Source organism: Leptodactylus fuscus, chromosome 5 (genome assembly GCF_031893055.1).
Source record: "Leptodactylus fuscus isolate aLepFus1 chromosome 5, aLepFus1.hap2, whole genome shotgun sequence".
NCBI classification, from domain to species: domain Eukaryota; kingdom Metazoa; phylum Chordata; class Amphibia; order Anura; family Leptodactylidae; genus Leptodactylus; species Leptodactylus fuscus.
The window spans coordinates 68174051-68189779 of NC_134269.1; the positions used below are offsets into that span (position 1 = coordinate 68174051).

Consider the following 15729-nt stretch of genomic DNA (forward strand, 5'->3'; position numbering starts at 1 on the left):
TTGTACTGAACTCACTAGCATATCAAACCACCAAAAAAAAACAAAAAACACACATTTTGGATTTAGCTCATCAGCAGTCTTGTGGTTTTAATCCACTTACAAAACTTCAAGACTGCTGTCCAATCAGGATTACAGTATGGGACAGTTATGCAGTGAGTGACTCAGCATCATGATACTGTCAGCCCAGCTCTCCTGAGTGTAGTTTTTTCACAGTTTTGCCCCTGATAAAATTTGAATAAAAGTGTTCTAAGCACTAGCAATTCTCAAAATAACAAACGTACACCTGGTCCCACAAAAAAAAAAAAAGTTTTTGATTTAGCTGCGTTTTGCTGCATGGGGCTTCAGCCTGAAGGGGTCTTTTTTGGTGCGCTGGTGATCTATTAAAACATACATGCCATGGTCATGTCCTGTACATTAGCACTGGTATATTCATCAGGAAATATTAATGTCAACACATTTCTCCTCTACAGTCAGACAAGAGTTAAGGTTGGGGGGAGTTTATTGTCGAATCAGTTTCAAATGTACAAAAAAAATAAAGTTAAAAAAAAAAAAAAAAGTAACAAAAACAAATACCATCAGATTTCAGAGACCCCATCCAACCCCGACCCTCCCAACCATGATGGAAAAAGTGGTGCCCCCCAGACAAGCCACAGATAGTCAAAGGTCCTTGGATCTTTCCAGCAGTGCATCTAAGAAATAATCTCTATTCAACTGTCATATTCCCTTCTGGAAAGTGTTGCTTCAGTGTCCACAATGTGTTCCCAATAAATCCCAGTAATTTCAGGATGACAATACCACCCTGAGGAAGTGCTACTTGGACGACATCTTACAATTCTTCTTTCTTCTTCTTTTTCGGTTTTTCATCATCTTTGACAATTGGAGGGTTTGTAGCCTCCCTCTTCAAGTAGCTGAGGAAATCACTAACCTCTCTGCCTCCCTACAATTAGAAAAGCAGATATTAGAGAGGTAGGCTTATGAATTAGTACTGCCCGTTTGTGACATGTTAACCCCCCCTCACCTCCTCCTGTGGAATGGTAGACAAGGACTGTATGTAAAGACTGTATAGAGGCTAGCCTGCTTGGGTAAGCAAGTCAGTCAATTTACAGATTGTGAGACAGAATCACAACTCACCTCATATCTCTTTGGACTTTGCTTACTTCCAGCTGGTGCAAAGTAAATGGTGGGGAACCTACAAAATACATACATTTAGAATAAAATCTGGAAATTTAAATAAAAACCCACAAGATGAGGTGATAAAGAGTATAAACTGTACACACTTAGGAAATTTCCAGTGTGAGGCAAATATCAGTTGACAGATATAATATTGAAAAGTTATAGTGTATGGTAAACTATCAATTGCACAGGTTTCTAGATCTCTGCTTGCTGTCATTTTACTTACTCAGTAGATACAAATCAGTCCATGGTCATGTGACTTACATACAGGGGCACAGATCGTTACCAGGCAGACGTCTAATTGCTGTGACTAATGAGTTGGCCATCACATGACCATGGACTGATTTTTATCCACTAGAAGTAAGCAGAATGAATGACAGCAAGCAGAGATCTAGAAAACTGAGGAATTGATACAGAAGGTATATTAGAAAATTGTACAACTTTACAGTATACAAACAATAACATTTGTCAGAAACTGGACAACATCTTTAACAGACACTCAGATTTGGGATCAATTTCAATATTGGACAAAGATTATTTTGATTCTGTAACTGCTCAACCATGTTACTTGCTACTTACCCCCTGACTTCGTAGTTAGAAGGCACATCATTAGCAGTGGCATCCATCTTGGCAATAACAATGTTGGGATCATTGGCCAACTATACAAAAAATACAGAAACAACATTACTTGCTGATTGAGTTTTACATAATTCTTATAAGCAGAGGGTAACCATGATTGTTAAAATATTGCACATTAGTACATTTTCTCATGATGCCTTGGTGCATCTCTGAGTACTAGTATCTCCCAAAGATAACCTGCAGGTAGCAGAAACTCAACAGATCCTACAAAGAGGTGAATTTGTCAAAGGCTTTAGTAGTTCCTCAAGATGTCCAGGAAGAACAAACATTTTAAAGCATACCCATCACTACATCTGATGATTCAGGATGAGCCATAGAGTATACATGAAGTGGCGTATTTTGCTTCCACCACGTCATGTGGTCATCATCTCTGGTTCTCATGCATACAGTATATGGGACCAAAGAAGAGGTCACTGTATGGGCCATACAGAGGCCCCTTCAGTGGACTGCCCTTATAGCATTATTGGGTTGTTACTTGTCTGTCCATTCCTACTCAGTTTCTCTGCTCCAGGTTCACGGTTATAAAGTCATATGCACCTAGAGGAGAAAGAGGGAGGCGCCAGAGAGCCGACAGGAGAGTATTCGTACTAGCTTGTAGGCCAAGCTACCTCAACAGTCATACACAGCATGGGTACTTCTGCCAAAAGAAGATCCTGAAGCAGCAGGAAAGGACTGACCGCGGAGGGAGACACCAGAGAACCTGGGGACAGGAGAGTATAGGTCTCTTCCCAACCACCATATAAATCATTAAAAAAAAAAAAAAAAAAAAAAAAGTTGTTCATACACCAGGACTATGGAAGAATCTCCTTGCCAGTCAATGGTCTCAGCAATACCCCTTTATGTATCTTTATACACTTGCAGATAGTCTTAAAGTAAAAACCCTCTAGTCCAAGAGATAAGAATAAGTTGTTAGGGTGCCATTTACTTTAGAAGCATGTGTATATATGGACAACACAAGATCCCGTTTTGTTTTTGGGTCACTAGTATCAATTAATATATTTAACCATACTTTGTCTCGGAATCAGAGAAAAACAAATGTAAACAGCAATCTGACTGGATCTGTAAGCCGCCTGATTTTCAGGGATGCATAGAATAGTGCCATGTTGTCCACAAAACAAAAAAATATATTAAGTCTCCATTCTTCTTCTACAAACCAAGAAAGGATGTATACTAGAGATGAGCGAGTACTATTCGAAACAGCATTTTCAAACAGCACGTACCCATAGGAATGAATGGACGCAGGGGATTAAGCAGCAGGATGCCCGCCCTGTCAGTGTGACCGCCGGCTCCATTCATTGCTATGGGTGCGTGCTATTCGAAACTGCCGTTTCGAATAGTACTCACTCATCTCTAATGTACACATGTCCCCAATAAGTTGTTTAATATGAGTAAAATCAGGTTTAAGGCCCAGAAACTCCACGCAGTTCTTCCGCAGCGCTTTAAACAGAAAGTTCACGGAGTTTTCCTCCATGGACTTTCTGCTACCATTATATCTACAGGAAAGCCACCGGCGTTTCCTGTAGATATAATTAACATGCTGCAATTTCCAAAAACGCACCGGTTTTGGAAATCGCAGTGTGTTTGCGCTATGGATTTTAACGCAAAGTGGGCATGGGATTCACATGAATCCCATCCACTTTGCTGTTACTGTAAAACACCATGATTTCCGTGGCGTTTCCAGCCCATGGGACCCCAGCCTAAGGGTGCATTCACACCGAGTAAACGCTGACGGATTCTGAACGTAAAACACGTTCAGAATCAACGCATACAAAGCAGATCCCATTCATTTCAATAGGAGCCGGCATACCTGCGCTCCCCATTGAAATGAATGGGCTGCTTTTTTCCCTTATTGGTTTCAATGTGATATCAGTTCAGCGTATACTTAGTGTGAATGCACCTTTAAAGCGGTTTTATTAGGTAGCCGCATGGAACAAATTAATCAAGCAAGGTGCAATAAAAACACATCAATGCACAATTATGGATAGATCAGTTAAACCATAAGTCATGCACCAGAGACTGCTAGCAATAAAGGGGATCTAGCAAAAAGACTGGCAGGGAGGATCCAGTTTGCATTGTTGCCTCTGCTACTCAACCTTTGCACAGCAAAGGGTGAAAGCCACAGAGAAGAAACACCATAAAGTGACATGCTGAACACTAAGGGGGCGTTCACACTACTGTTGGTGTCCAAGGCTTTTAGGAGGTTTGTGCATACAATTTGTTTGGTTTCCACTTTTAGCAACTCATACATTTACTAGCATTTTTTCATAAAACATTCACTTTAAATCAAAGTTGCATGAAGGTGTGTTCGTATACAGTACCAAGTGGCATTGAGACAAAGCTGCAGGAGTCTACTTTAACAAAATATATAGGTGGGGGGGGGGGTTGGAGGATTTTTTAATGTCGCAATTTAGGTTTGATTTATCTATCTCAAAACTGGAAATTTTGCACCTCCAGTAGCCAGAGCAATTTTCACAGAGACCCTTGGCAGTGAAAGGGTTAAACGGACACCTTCTGAGCAGACACCAACTGTAGTGTGAACCCTACCCAAGTCTACACATCTGAAGCATGGCTCAAATATATAAATGTACTAAGTAATAAAATAGTTATTTTTATTTCTGCAAGTCACCTCCAAGGTAAGAGGCTTGTAAGTCCCAAACTCCAGGGCAAGTCTTATGGGAACAATCAAGCAGCTGAGTTTCGTAGCTTATGTGAAACAGCACAGCTAAATGGACTACACCATTTCTGCAGCTCCCTGTTATGGAAACAGAACAGCACTGCTCACACCCTGATGGTCAAGAATTACAAGCTTATTCCCATAGCAGTGATTTACCAAGGTATGAATAACCCTTTAAAAAGTCACCCTAGAGTGAAAATCCAGACATACCTTCTCTCCAAGTTCCTTGTATTTGGGTTCCAAGTTTTTACAGTGTCCACACCATGGAGCATAGAACTCTATCAGAACATCCTTGCTTTCATCATTTACAAGTTCATCAAAGTTTTCAGCCACAACCACCTAAGTAAAGTCAGAGTAAAGGTTAGAGGCACTACATGAGCCAAAACCCTGCCAAAGGCCAAAGTTGCTGGACTTTGACTAGAGTCACACTGCAAGTAAACATCTGAGACATTAAAGAATTCGGTCACCACCAAAAACCCTAGTAACCGAAGGGGCAGTCACTAATATATTGAACCCATTGCGGCCCCAATAAAATATATATCTCATGATTTGACATGTTCCTCACTAGGACATGGGCATGAGGCTCCATAGATAAATGGCTTTACCTTGACTGGGCCATCGTTGTTCTGAGGAATAGGTTCAGACTTCATGTATTTCTTCAGTTTACCATCAAAATAATCTTGCAGGAATCTCTCTAGTGCCTTTCCATCACGACTAGAACAGAGTTAGAAAGCAATGGTTACTCCATATATAGTATTGTGGCTGAATGATGTACTTGCTGTTGAAAAGCTGCCAGGCTTGAGACAGAAAGGTGTTGCATTGTATACTATATCAGTATGATAGACTGCATACTTACGTAAACTCCTCCTGCATAACATATTTCTCTCCTTTGGCATTCTTAATCCCAACCACAGGAACGTCTCCAGCACTGGCATCCAATCCAAACTCGGTCACTTCATGTCCAAAGGCCTTACGGTTGGCAACAGCAAAGGCAAGCTTCTGACCAGCATCGAGGAACTTCTTAGCCACCATCATTACTCTGAAATTGAAGCGAGGATCAATGTCAAAAAGTGATTGGCTAAAGGCATTAGTCAAGATGCTGACATACAGGATATTTATATTAAAAATAAATTATATTTCAACCTGTTGGTAATTTTACTATCTTCTTAAAGAATCTATAACCAAAATTACTGCATAGTTCACCTATTTCTCCAGTAGTTAGAGCCCTTGGGATTCTTCTCATAGTCCACATCATAGTAAGCGACAAGCAGATCCTTTCCTTGGATTAATTCTTTGTTGTCTTCAGTCAAGTGAGGGCAGATGCCAAAGCTTTTATATATAGAAAAAAAAAAAAAAAAAAAAAAAAAAGCAGAGAAACACTATAGTTAAGATTACACACAAAAAAAAAAAAAATTATTCTCCCATATCCTTTTATAAGTCATTACTATATAATTTGCTGACATTGCAGGATTTTCTACATGTTCATAAATGCAATTTTACAAGTCTTGCAGAAATTAAAGAGGACCTTTCATGTCCTCAGACACACGTGATGTGATACACCACTAGAAAGCCGACAGTGTGCTGAATTTCGCACACAATCGGCTTTCCTGTTCTGTCAGGAACGCCCCTCCTCACAGTAGCGTCTATTGCGCTGTACTGTGAGAGGGGGCATTCCTTACCACCCAGTGATGACACTGAGGAACGCTTCCCCTACTCCTGACAGTATTGATCCATAAACTAGTACCTGGAAGGGAGGGGGGGGGGGGGGCGTTCCTCACCGCTCAGCATCATGGCTGAGCCGTAAGGAATGCCCCCTCTGACAGTACAGTGCAATAGACGCTACTGTGAGCAAGGGTGTTCCTGACTGACTGTCAGAAACGCCCTTCTGACAGTGAAGAGCTATGGTACCGGCACCGATAGCTCTTGACTGGGGCCCAGAACAGGAAAGCCGATGTGTGCTGAATTCAGCACACTGTCAGCTTTCTACCTGTGTATTACACCGCATGTGCCCAAGGACGTGAAAGGTCCTCTTAAACTTACTTTTAGTGGGAGCTCCCATCAATGGAAGTGCAAGAAATGGGAATATGTTGTTTTGCCATCTCTACCACTCCAAAGAAGTGAATGCCGTGGAGAATATGCTTCCCAACCACTGCTCCATTCATGGAGACAAGCCACCCCCTTCCCCAGTGCCTTGATCAATGAGGGATTAGGGGGATAATCTGCTTTGATGGAAAACCCCTTTAAGCTAGTAACACTGGACAACTGTCAGCTAATGCAGACACTTCCTTTGTCTAGAACAGACATGCATGCTCTTGCATACACATTTGAATGGGAAAGGTGGTACTACCAGAGAACAGAATATAGGTCTGGGCATGTATAATCCAGCATGCCGATTTCTTCCCCAGTTATGTGCGCTGCCAGAATGTCAAGAGGACTAGCTAATTTTACAATCAGAAAAAACGAGAGATTACCGATCTCCTGAGATTTCTTTTTTGCTTGCCAGCTTTACGTGCAATGAGAAAATAAGATCAAAAGAAGAAGGATGATAGACTGAGTACTGGGATTTTTTTTTTTTTTAGAGGGGCACTTTGAATTTTGAGAGTGTTACATGTACAAGGTACCATTATTACTTTGTATAGGAGTTCAGAGCTCCAATTGGCAAAGCCTTAACCCATTGTTACATAGGGCAATGAATTCACACTTTATAGTGTCTGGTTGAGGTTATCATTAGAACTACTCACATGTGATCTTCGATGAACTTTTTGATTTTGTGGGTGGTGATCTTTTCATCAGCAGGGTATGTGACAGAGCTGTCTTCAAACTTGTTTGCAAGACGTTGTGGACGGAATAAAACAATACCCCTTTAACAAAGGAAAAGGACAGTTTTCATGCAAATCCTCAGGAATGTGCAGCTGGAGACCATATTACCATGTGTGCCAAATGCACAAGACACTATGTACTTACTCTCCATTGGAATCATATTTGTCCACTAGTTCTGTTTCATCGGTGTGTGCAAAACGGTATTTCTCTCTTAAGGTGTTGGCAGCTTTCAGATATTCTGAATGAGCTGGGCTATACAATTCACGGAAGAAACCTTTGTGGGAGTAGAGTAGAAATTATAAATTTCTGGCTTTCACATCAAGGCAATCTTCAGGTGCATTCACACTGAGTATACGCTCACTGATTCTGAACATGTAACTTGTTCCGAATCAGCGGTGTATCACATTGAAAGCAATACGGAAAAAAGCAGCCCATTCATTTCTATGGGGAGCGCACATATGCTGGCTCCCATAGAAAGCAATGGGATCTGTTTTAACGCTGCTGATTCGGAACAAGTTACACGTTCAGAATCAGTGAGCGTATACTCAGTGTGAATGCACCCTTCCAGTGTATACCGAATTTCCCTCATGACTCACCAACTACACTTGCATCGGATTCCCCAATGAATTTCTCAAATTCTTCCACAGATCGCAGATCAACAGAGGCAGGGCCAGCCTGTTTCTTCATTGTGCTGACGATACCATCTTAAAAATAAGTAACAAAAGTTTTAACATTGCTGCACAATTAATCTTATCACACTCAGACATGAATACTGTACAGCCAAATGTCATGTGACAAGTCAATTTGACACCATATTCTTTAACCGTCACGACAGGTAAAGTTTTGAAACAAAAAAAAACGCCATGTTGATTGTAGGTCATAATCCATGAGAGAACACCCCCCCCCCCCCTCAAAAAAAAAAAAACAAAACAAAAAAAAAAGAAACAAAACTGCATCAACCTGTTATTATGCCTAACCTGAGCACTTTAGAAGTGCCAAGAGGAAGCAGCGACTTTTCATTTGATAGCTTACCCCTTACAGTTGCACTATGAAGCAGAAGCAAATATGGGGTTTTGTTCTGTTGGGGTGGGAGGCATCACCTGTATTTATTGGAAAGCCCCAGGGCCTTACAGTGTTTAACAGTTTAAGGTCTCAATTTTATTCATCTTATTAAAGAACAAGCTGATATCAACTTTATTACCGTATATACTCGAGTATAAGCCGGCCATATATAAGCCGAGCGCCTTAATTTTACCGCAAAAAAAAAAAAACTGGGAAAACTTATTGACTGGAGTATAAACCGAGGGGGGGGGGGGGGGAATGCAGCAGCTACTAGAAAATTTCAAAAATTAAAATGCCCGGAATTTTTGGGTGCACTAGATGCTGGGGAAGGGGAGGGGGTGTTCTGGTTGTCTGTCTGCCCCTTTCCTGAGCTTGAGGACTGGGCCCCCCCGGCCCCCCCCCCCCCCTTCCCATTTGGAACTCAGTCTGGCTGAATATAGGGTATCTGCAGTGCTCCTATTAACTCCTTCCCAATGGAATAGAAGCACTGCAGGTACCCTATATTCAGTAGACCGGGCACTGTCAGACACAGGGATACCTAATGTGTATGTGTTTCACAGTCATTTTCTACTTTGAGGGCCGGTTTACACCAGCGTCCGATATTTGTTATGCAGGTTTCCGTTTCCTGCCCGAGAAACCGGGCAGGAGACAGAAACTGCCAGGCAGTTTTCAAACCCATTCATGGGTTTGAAAAGTGTCCGCCAGTGAGCGTCTTCTGCTCTCCACAGCTAACAGTTTTTGCTTTTTTTTTTAACCAGACAGTTGGACATGTAGGACTTTGTGTCCAGTATAAAAAAAAAAAAAAAAAAAAAAAGCTCATGGGTGCTCACCGGCGGACACTGAATGTCTGTTTCTTCTACCAACGGAAAACTGCATAACAGATCTGGTGCTGTGAACCCGCCCTTATATGTATTCTAGCGTCTGCGTTCCTGGCCTGCTAGCAGAAATTTACCGTAATGACTCTAGTATAAGCCGAGGAGCACTTTTTCAGTACAAAGACTGTGCTGAAAAACTCAGCTTATACTCTAGTATATACGGTAGGTTTTTTTATGACTTTTTAATACATATATTCCCCAAAACATCCCTCATTTACATTAGAAAGTAGCATAAATTAAGTCCTTGAGCTGGTGCAGATGTCAATACAGGCATACGTGTCCCATATATCTGTTTCACACCAGATTTAACCATTTTAGATACTTTCAGCAGCTTGCCCAACAGAGCCAGGGCAACTTTTGGCACGGGTTCTGTTCTAAATTGAGGCAACAAATAGGTGGCATGAGCTTAGATTAGACTCGGCAGTGAAATGTGGCAGATTATCCAGCATCAACCCCTGTGAGGAATCTGGCGCATTTAAACAGTCTAATCTAAGTTTGCATGGCTTGTTATAGGATGTGACTGTTTATTCTGAAGGCAGCCCACTATTGTGTCTTGCACTCTAAAGGGCAAGATCCAAAATAAATATACATAGAGTTTTAGGTATTGTGTACCCTCTCTATAAACGTAATCATGCAATTATGGCTATATACCTTAATGGTTGGTTTAGTAAGCATTAACAGCCATGTCTGCCACTCTCACCCTAAATCTACTCATCATCACCCCCCACTCCCTCCCCCTTTCCTGCTAGGCACCCGTGCATGCATGTGCTCTTAATTGGAAGAAGGAATGAACTACTGTTAGACATCTGAGTGGAGAATTCAGCTTCAGGCATATAGTCATTGCAGTTTTTAATCTATGAAAAACAGAAGCTATGGTATACAGCGTCATCTATAGTAATGCCCACACATTTATAAGTCTCACCCTTTACCTATAACATAACATCATCTTACCAGCAACCCTAGGGCCATCATAAGCTCCAGATTCTTCTCCATTTCTGAACACTTTAAGAGTAGGGTAACCACTGACTCCATATTTGTTGCAGGTGTTAGAGTTTGCAGTACAGTCAACCTGAAGATATGTGAAGTTCAAATTTAGTATTTTACGGTTATATGTTTATCAATTTTTCCACAACAGTTTGCCCAAGATTAGAAAAACACCACTTCTGTATTCATGAAACAGACTGACAAGTCATTTTATATCCTGGACAATGTCTTTAACTTTTATTTAGTTACTCTAGTGCACTACAGTAAGTTGTCAGAACACAGTTTCTGTGGCACCAGGTAACAGACGATCGAGGCATGAGGCAGATGCCATGTGCCCCAAATTAGGGAAAAGATTCCGAACTCTAGATTTAGCAATCCCTGACTCAAGCTCTCCCCCTCAAATGATGCAATTCCTATAATACAAAGGTTAATTGGAATCATCAATGTAATTTGTTACTAGATAAGGGTCTGATGACCTGGTACCTACCACCTGTGGTAGGGTATTCCATAGATGGGATACTAAGTGTAAAGAAGCCTTTTCTATAAGCCTCTACCATCCACTTGTAAAGAACGCCACTGTCCCCTGCTTGTTAGTACACTGCAGAACAAGTTGTGTCCTACAATAGTTCTTTGTACTGACCACGCATTTACACATGGAAATCAGATCACATCTATGGTGTCAGTTTTCCAGGCTAGACATGCCCAGTTTTTCTAACCTCATTTCAAGAAAAAAACAAAAACAAACTTCCATTCAACTGAATAACTCAGGTTACTTCCTTTAAACCTCTCTAATTCTCATTCATATAAATAGCTTTTAGATCCTGCACACTGCTTTATTAGTAGTGAAGTGTAGAGATGAGCGAACACTGTTCGGATCAGCCGATCCGAACAGCACGCACCCATAGAAATGAATGGAAGCACCTGTGACGCTGACTTTGACGGCGGCCGGCGTCACAGGTGCTTCCATTCATTTCTATGGGTGCGTGCTGTTCGGATCAGCTGATCCGAACAGTGTTCGCTCATCTCTAGTGAAGTCTGATCACTGCTATTAGCTCTGGATCTCCGCTGTACAATACAGTAGATACCTGGAAGCTATGGAGGCAGCTTTGCAGCCACCATCATTAAAGACCCAACAACAGTCATAATAGTATGGAGGATGTCAAGAAGGTTAATATTTCAAGTAGTGGAGATTAGGTTTATGAGTGCCTACCAAAACAAACATGCAACAATGTAACACATTGTAATGGCAAGTGCTCCAATGCAAGATAATTCCTTTCAATATCTTCCTACTCTTGCTAATAGATAAGGAGCAAACTTAGTTTATTATTCAATGGATTTTAGGATTTGCCTGCAACAGTTTGTTTTGGCTAACTGAGGAACAACCTGCAAGAAAAAGGAATATCGCACCTTAGCCAGAGCAACGGTTCCTTTCAGCTTAGTGGCAGCTGCTTCATATTCTGGTGCAAGCCTTTTACAATGTCCACACCTGGAAAGAAGTAGAGTTTGAGCCCAGTTATTAAAACAAGCTAATGGAAAGTTTCCATTGACATACACATGAATAATATCTGAATATAGAGATGGGCAACTATGAAGTCCTTGAATGAAGCGAAGAGTTCCCACTAAAAATAGCATAGAATTGACAAGAGCGATACTGCACGCCCCCCTGGTCCATTTATACAAGGAGAAGTTGGACCTCAACTGGTTGCAAGAAGGAGATTCCTAGCAGAACCCTGCCGATAAGACATTAATTCCTTATTCTCAGGGAAAGGGGGCAAGTTTAATTTGTGGTGCAACCTTTTTAAAGAAGAGTAGGATTCCATTTCGCAAGAACAGACAGATATAAATCCAAGATAGAGATCTGAACATCATAAATGCAATTCTGATCAGAAAACCACAAACCTGTGCTTACTAGAATAATGCTTAGCTATAAGTCACTCCATGAGCTCAAGTATTTATAGGTTTGGGCCTCACTGTGGTAGATTTGTACAAATTTGTGATTAAGGAACTGGAGATTATATTTAAAAGCCTGGCTGCATAAAAGAAGCTAGTGAGGAGGGGGGCTATGAATGTAACCACATGGGGACGATGCATTTGCTACATTGTGCTTAGCGTAGTAAGTCAATAGTCATGCTGCAGGCCATGGCTTCCTACAATGATACAGGATGAGAAGGAGGAAATCCTTTAAGGCATTGCGTACATGATGGCTTGCTTCATATGCTAGTCCAATCAAAAGTGGCCACCAAGTTCCTGGGATCCAATGAGCAGCAGACACCACAGCAAGGACACACCTCCCCCCAAGCAGCAGAGCTAAGGAGGCCGGGAATCGTAGTCCATGAGAGTGACATCACCCACTGACTAGAATGAGAGTAGAGCTTACAAGAACTACAAGTCCATGCAGCAACCAAAACCAGTGCATGACTGAAAGAAACCAGGGACTAAAAGTGAAAGAAAGCAATCGAAAACAGAAAGTAACAAGGTTTCAGTTATTGGCTCCATCTTTATATAACGTCTAGAAATAAACACTAATAGAAGAAGTTGTCACTATACTGGTTCTATATCAGGTGTCATTGACCTATGGCTGACTAGAGAGTGATGTAGGAGGTGCACATGAAAGAAAAGGTTAGTTATACATAGCATTAGACATGACATAATGGTAAAATGTAATCCTGGATCCCCAAAATTAACATTATTCCCAGCACAGAGAGCACCATTGTAAATCTTGTACCCCTGCAAGGGAAGAGGCAAATGCTGAATATCTGGCGCCTATCACTATACACAATGCAGGGGGCAGGGACTGACAGGCCACTATGAAGGGGGCAGGAGGGGCAGGGACTGACAGGCCACTACTGGTATGTGCCAAGTCCACAACCATCTATAATAGTTATGGACTACAACTATACAGAAAACCTGAAGCATACAGAGTGTATATACAGCCTGATCTTACTACAAGGCAGGGCAGGATAATAGCACAGGACATACAGATGACTGGCATCATCCATTTGCTTTCCAGCAGTATTATAAACTCTGTAAATCTCTGTTATCAGCCACCTCTGAAGCTCATCTTCCTCACTGGGACCCCCCTGAGGCCAATGATTAACGATAGTCATCCACTGACCTATATAGCGAGGCACTGCAGAATAGCAGGCCCTGTACATTGTAAGTCAGTGGCTATAGGGACGTTCTATGCATAGCCTATGCTGTGCACTCCAGCTATGTAAGGAGCAGTCATACACCAGGCCCCACAGGACTATCACTGCGGTGCCGCCCCTGCATACGGCCAGAGCGTCAGTGGTGCAGCGCCCAAGATACCACTCACCATGGTGCAAAGAACTCCACAAGGATGATCGGATACTGGGTGATGCTGCTCTCAAAGTCGTCGTCTGTGAACTCCAAGACATCGGAGGCCCAGGCGGTGCTGGCGGCTAGAAGACACAGGGCGCTGAGGAGGAGGCTGCGCGTCATGGCGGAGTCAGTGCGGAGCGCGGTGCAGACTCTCAGCAGCGCGGACTATCCTGGACTACTGGGGAAGCCGGAGAGAAAAAGGGAGAAAACCTGCCGGAAGTAGCTACGGCTGGACCAGGAGCCGGAGTGTGGCAGCCGCTCATTGGCTGTAGCGCGGTGACGTCATCAGACGGAGGCGTCAACTTGGCCTTAAAACGCTGCTGGGCGAAACCACTGAAAAGCAACGAACTAAAAGGCGTGGCCGGGCAGGGGCGGGAAAACTTGTCAGCCACTGAGGTGTGACGCTGTCGAGGTCACGTGATTGAGGTTGTCAGGGAGGGGGCGATTCCTGACCTAGCCAAAATCATGGACAAGTCACAGGTCGTTATAGTAATCAAGAAAACAGGGGTAACCTGCAATATATGTGCACGTGACCTTAAAGGGGAGGTCAAAATGATACTGCGCCATGTTATTAGATTGCTCCATTGATTTCCTGTATGGCAACTCTCTGGAGAGCACTCACACCTTATTGAGCTGCTCCGAGACTGGGAGTCTGACAACTTTCTGAAACTGCCCGTATATGTATCTGCATAGGATGGGGGATACGAGCAGGCCAAGTGTATATAAATGAGTGCCAGGCCCTTGTATATAGGCCCATAACTGCTGTTTAGAGGCCCCTAACAGTCATTGGATGAGCTCTGTGTAGCCATTCACTGGGGTCAACCAACAAGAAGCTCTTCAGGTTCAGAAGACTAAAGTGCGCCCTTGCCAAAGTAATCTCATCCATTTAGCAAATGTTACTAACTCTCTTCATAGTGGAAGGTAACTCGACTCTTCTTCATCAGTGTCATCACTACTGGTTAGTCCCCATTCAGACTGGATCTACATGGCTATAATGGATCCATATTATATGGACTGTTTTACAGCTGCAAATCCTGTCCTGCTGACCTAATCCTAAAACCCCACACTGCAAATTGCAGCTTTTTTTAATTGCAGATTTTGCTGCGTTTTTTTAAGCCAAGCCCAGGAGTGGGTTGAGCAGAAAGGAGAACTATAAATGCTTCCTTTATATTTCCCATTCCTTGTGTAGTTTGGCTAAAAAAAAATGCAGCAAAACCTGCAACAACAATAAAAAAAAAAACACCAACCTCCATTTACACAACGTGGGGCAGAAGGCTAAAGCCGCACCTGTTTTCTTCTTGGCTGACTCCTCCAGACTATCTTTCATTTCCACAAGGTCATTTCAAGTTTCTTCCATCTTCACAAGCTATGAGCACATTTGAGACTTGAGTGGTTTGTGAAAATAGAAGACGAGTACAAGTCACTAATTCTACAACCTCTTAATAATTTTGGCACATCTCCCGCCAACATAGCTGATAAGTAAGACTGGCATACTACACCAGCTCAAAAGACTGAGTATATTTAGGGTTAAAATGATGTTTAAAGATTTGTAGCTGTTTCGGGAGCTCACAGAAGTGGGGCTGTTTGCGATAATGTTGTGGTTATGGTGTTGTGGAGGAAGATCTCATACATCCTGTCCAGTAGTGCTAGTGAATAACACCGTAGTCAGGCTTTCTGCCTCTTGTGTGCAGTTTTCAGCACATGGTGGTACAAGTGTCATATATTTCACCAAATGTTAAAATTTATTTGACCTTTTTAAAATTCTTGTAACGTCATATCTTACCCATAGGCACAATCTATATTGATCCTGTAACACAACACTAGAATGGTCCCTATTGAATTCTAAGCACAGATAGTCTTGGTACACGTGAATTAAACACATTTTTTTGCTTTCCTATCAGCGTTTCTGTTGCTGAGATGTTAGGTTTTTTTTTCCTGATCTGCCTGAAGGCATCACCATTGCTCCATGCAATGGAGGGACTGAGTGCTGGAAAGCATAACTTTTTGTAACAGTTAGAGCACCGCTGATACCCTCGTTGTAGCAAACACATAAATAACATATCAGGTTAAAAGTGAATATCTTTTGCAATGGAGGCAAAGATCAAGAAGCAGTAATAAGGGTTTTAACATGAAACCTGGGTGACTGTGCTTATTGTTCAA

At 42.2% G+C, this 15729-nt stretch overlaps 1 protein-coding gene across 1 annotated transcript; it reads right to left on the reverse strand.

Moving 5' to 3' along the window:
• Positions 1-414: 414 nt before the first annotated feature.
• On the reverse strand, positions 415-13817 carry PDIA3 (protein disulfide isomerase family A member 3). Its single transcript, XM_075273399.1, has 13 exons — positions 13544-13817; positions 11635-11713; positions 10195-10312; positions 7903-8010; positions 7451-7580; positions 7228-7347; positions 5690-5815; positions 5343-5525; positions 5092-5200; positions 4697-4825; positions 1753-1832; positions 1132-1189; positions 415-937 (listed from the first exon to the last, which is right to left on the reverse strand). The coding sequence occupies exons 1-13, from the start codon at positions 13687-13689 to the stop codon at positions 827-829; spliced, it is 1497 nt and encodes a 498-aa protein (XP_075129500.1). The 5' UTR covers positions 13690-13817; the 3' UTR covers positions 415-826.
• Between the last annotated feature and the right edge of the window lie 1912 nt (positions 13818-15729).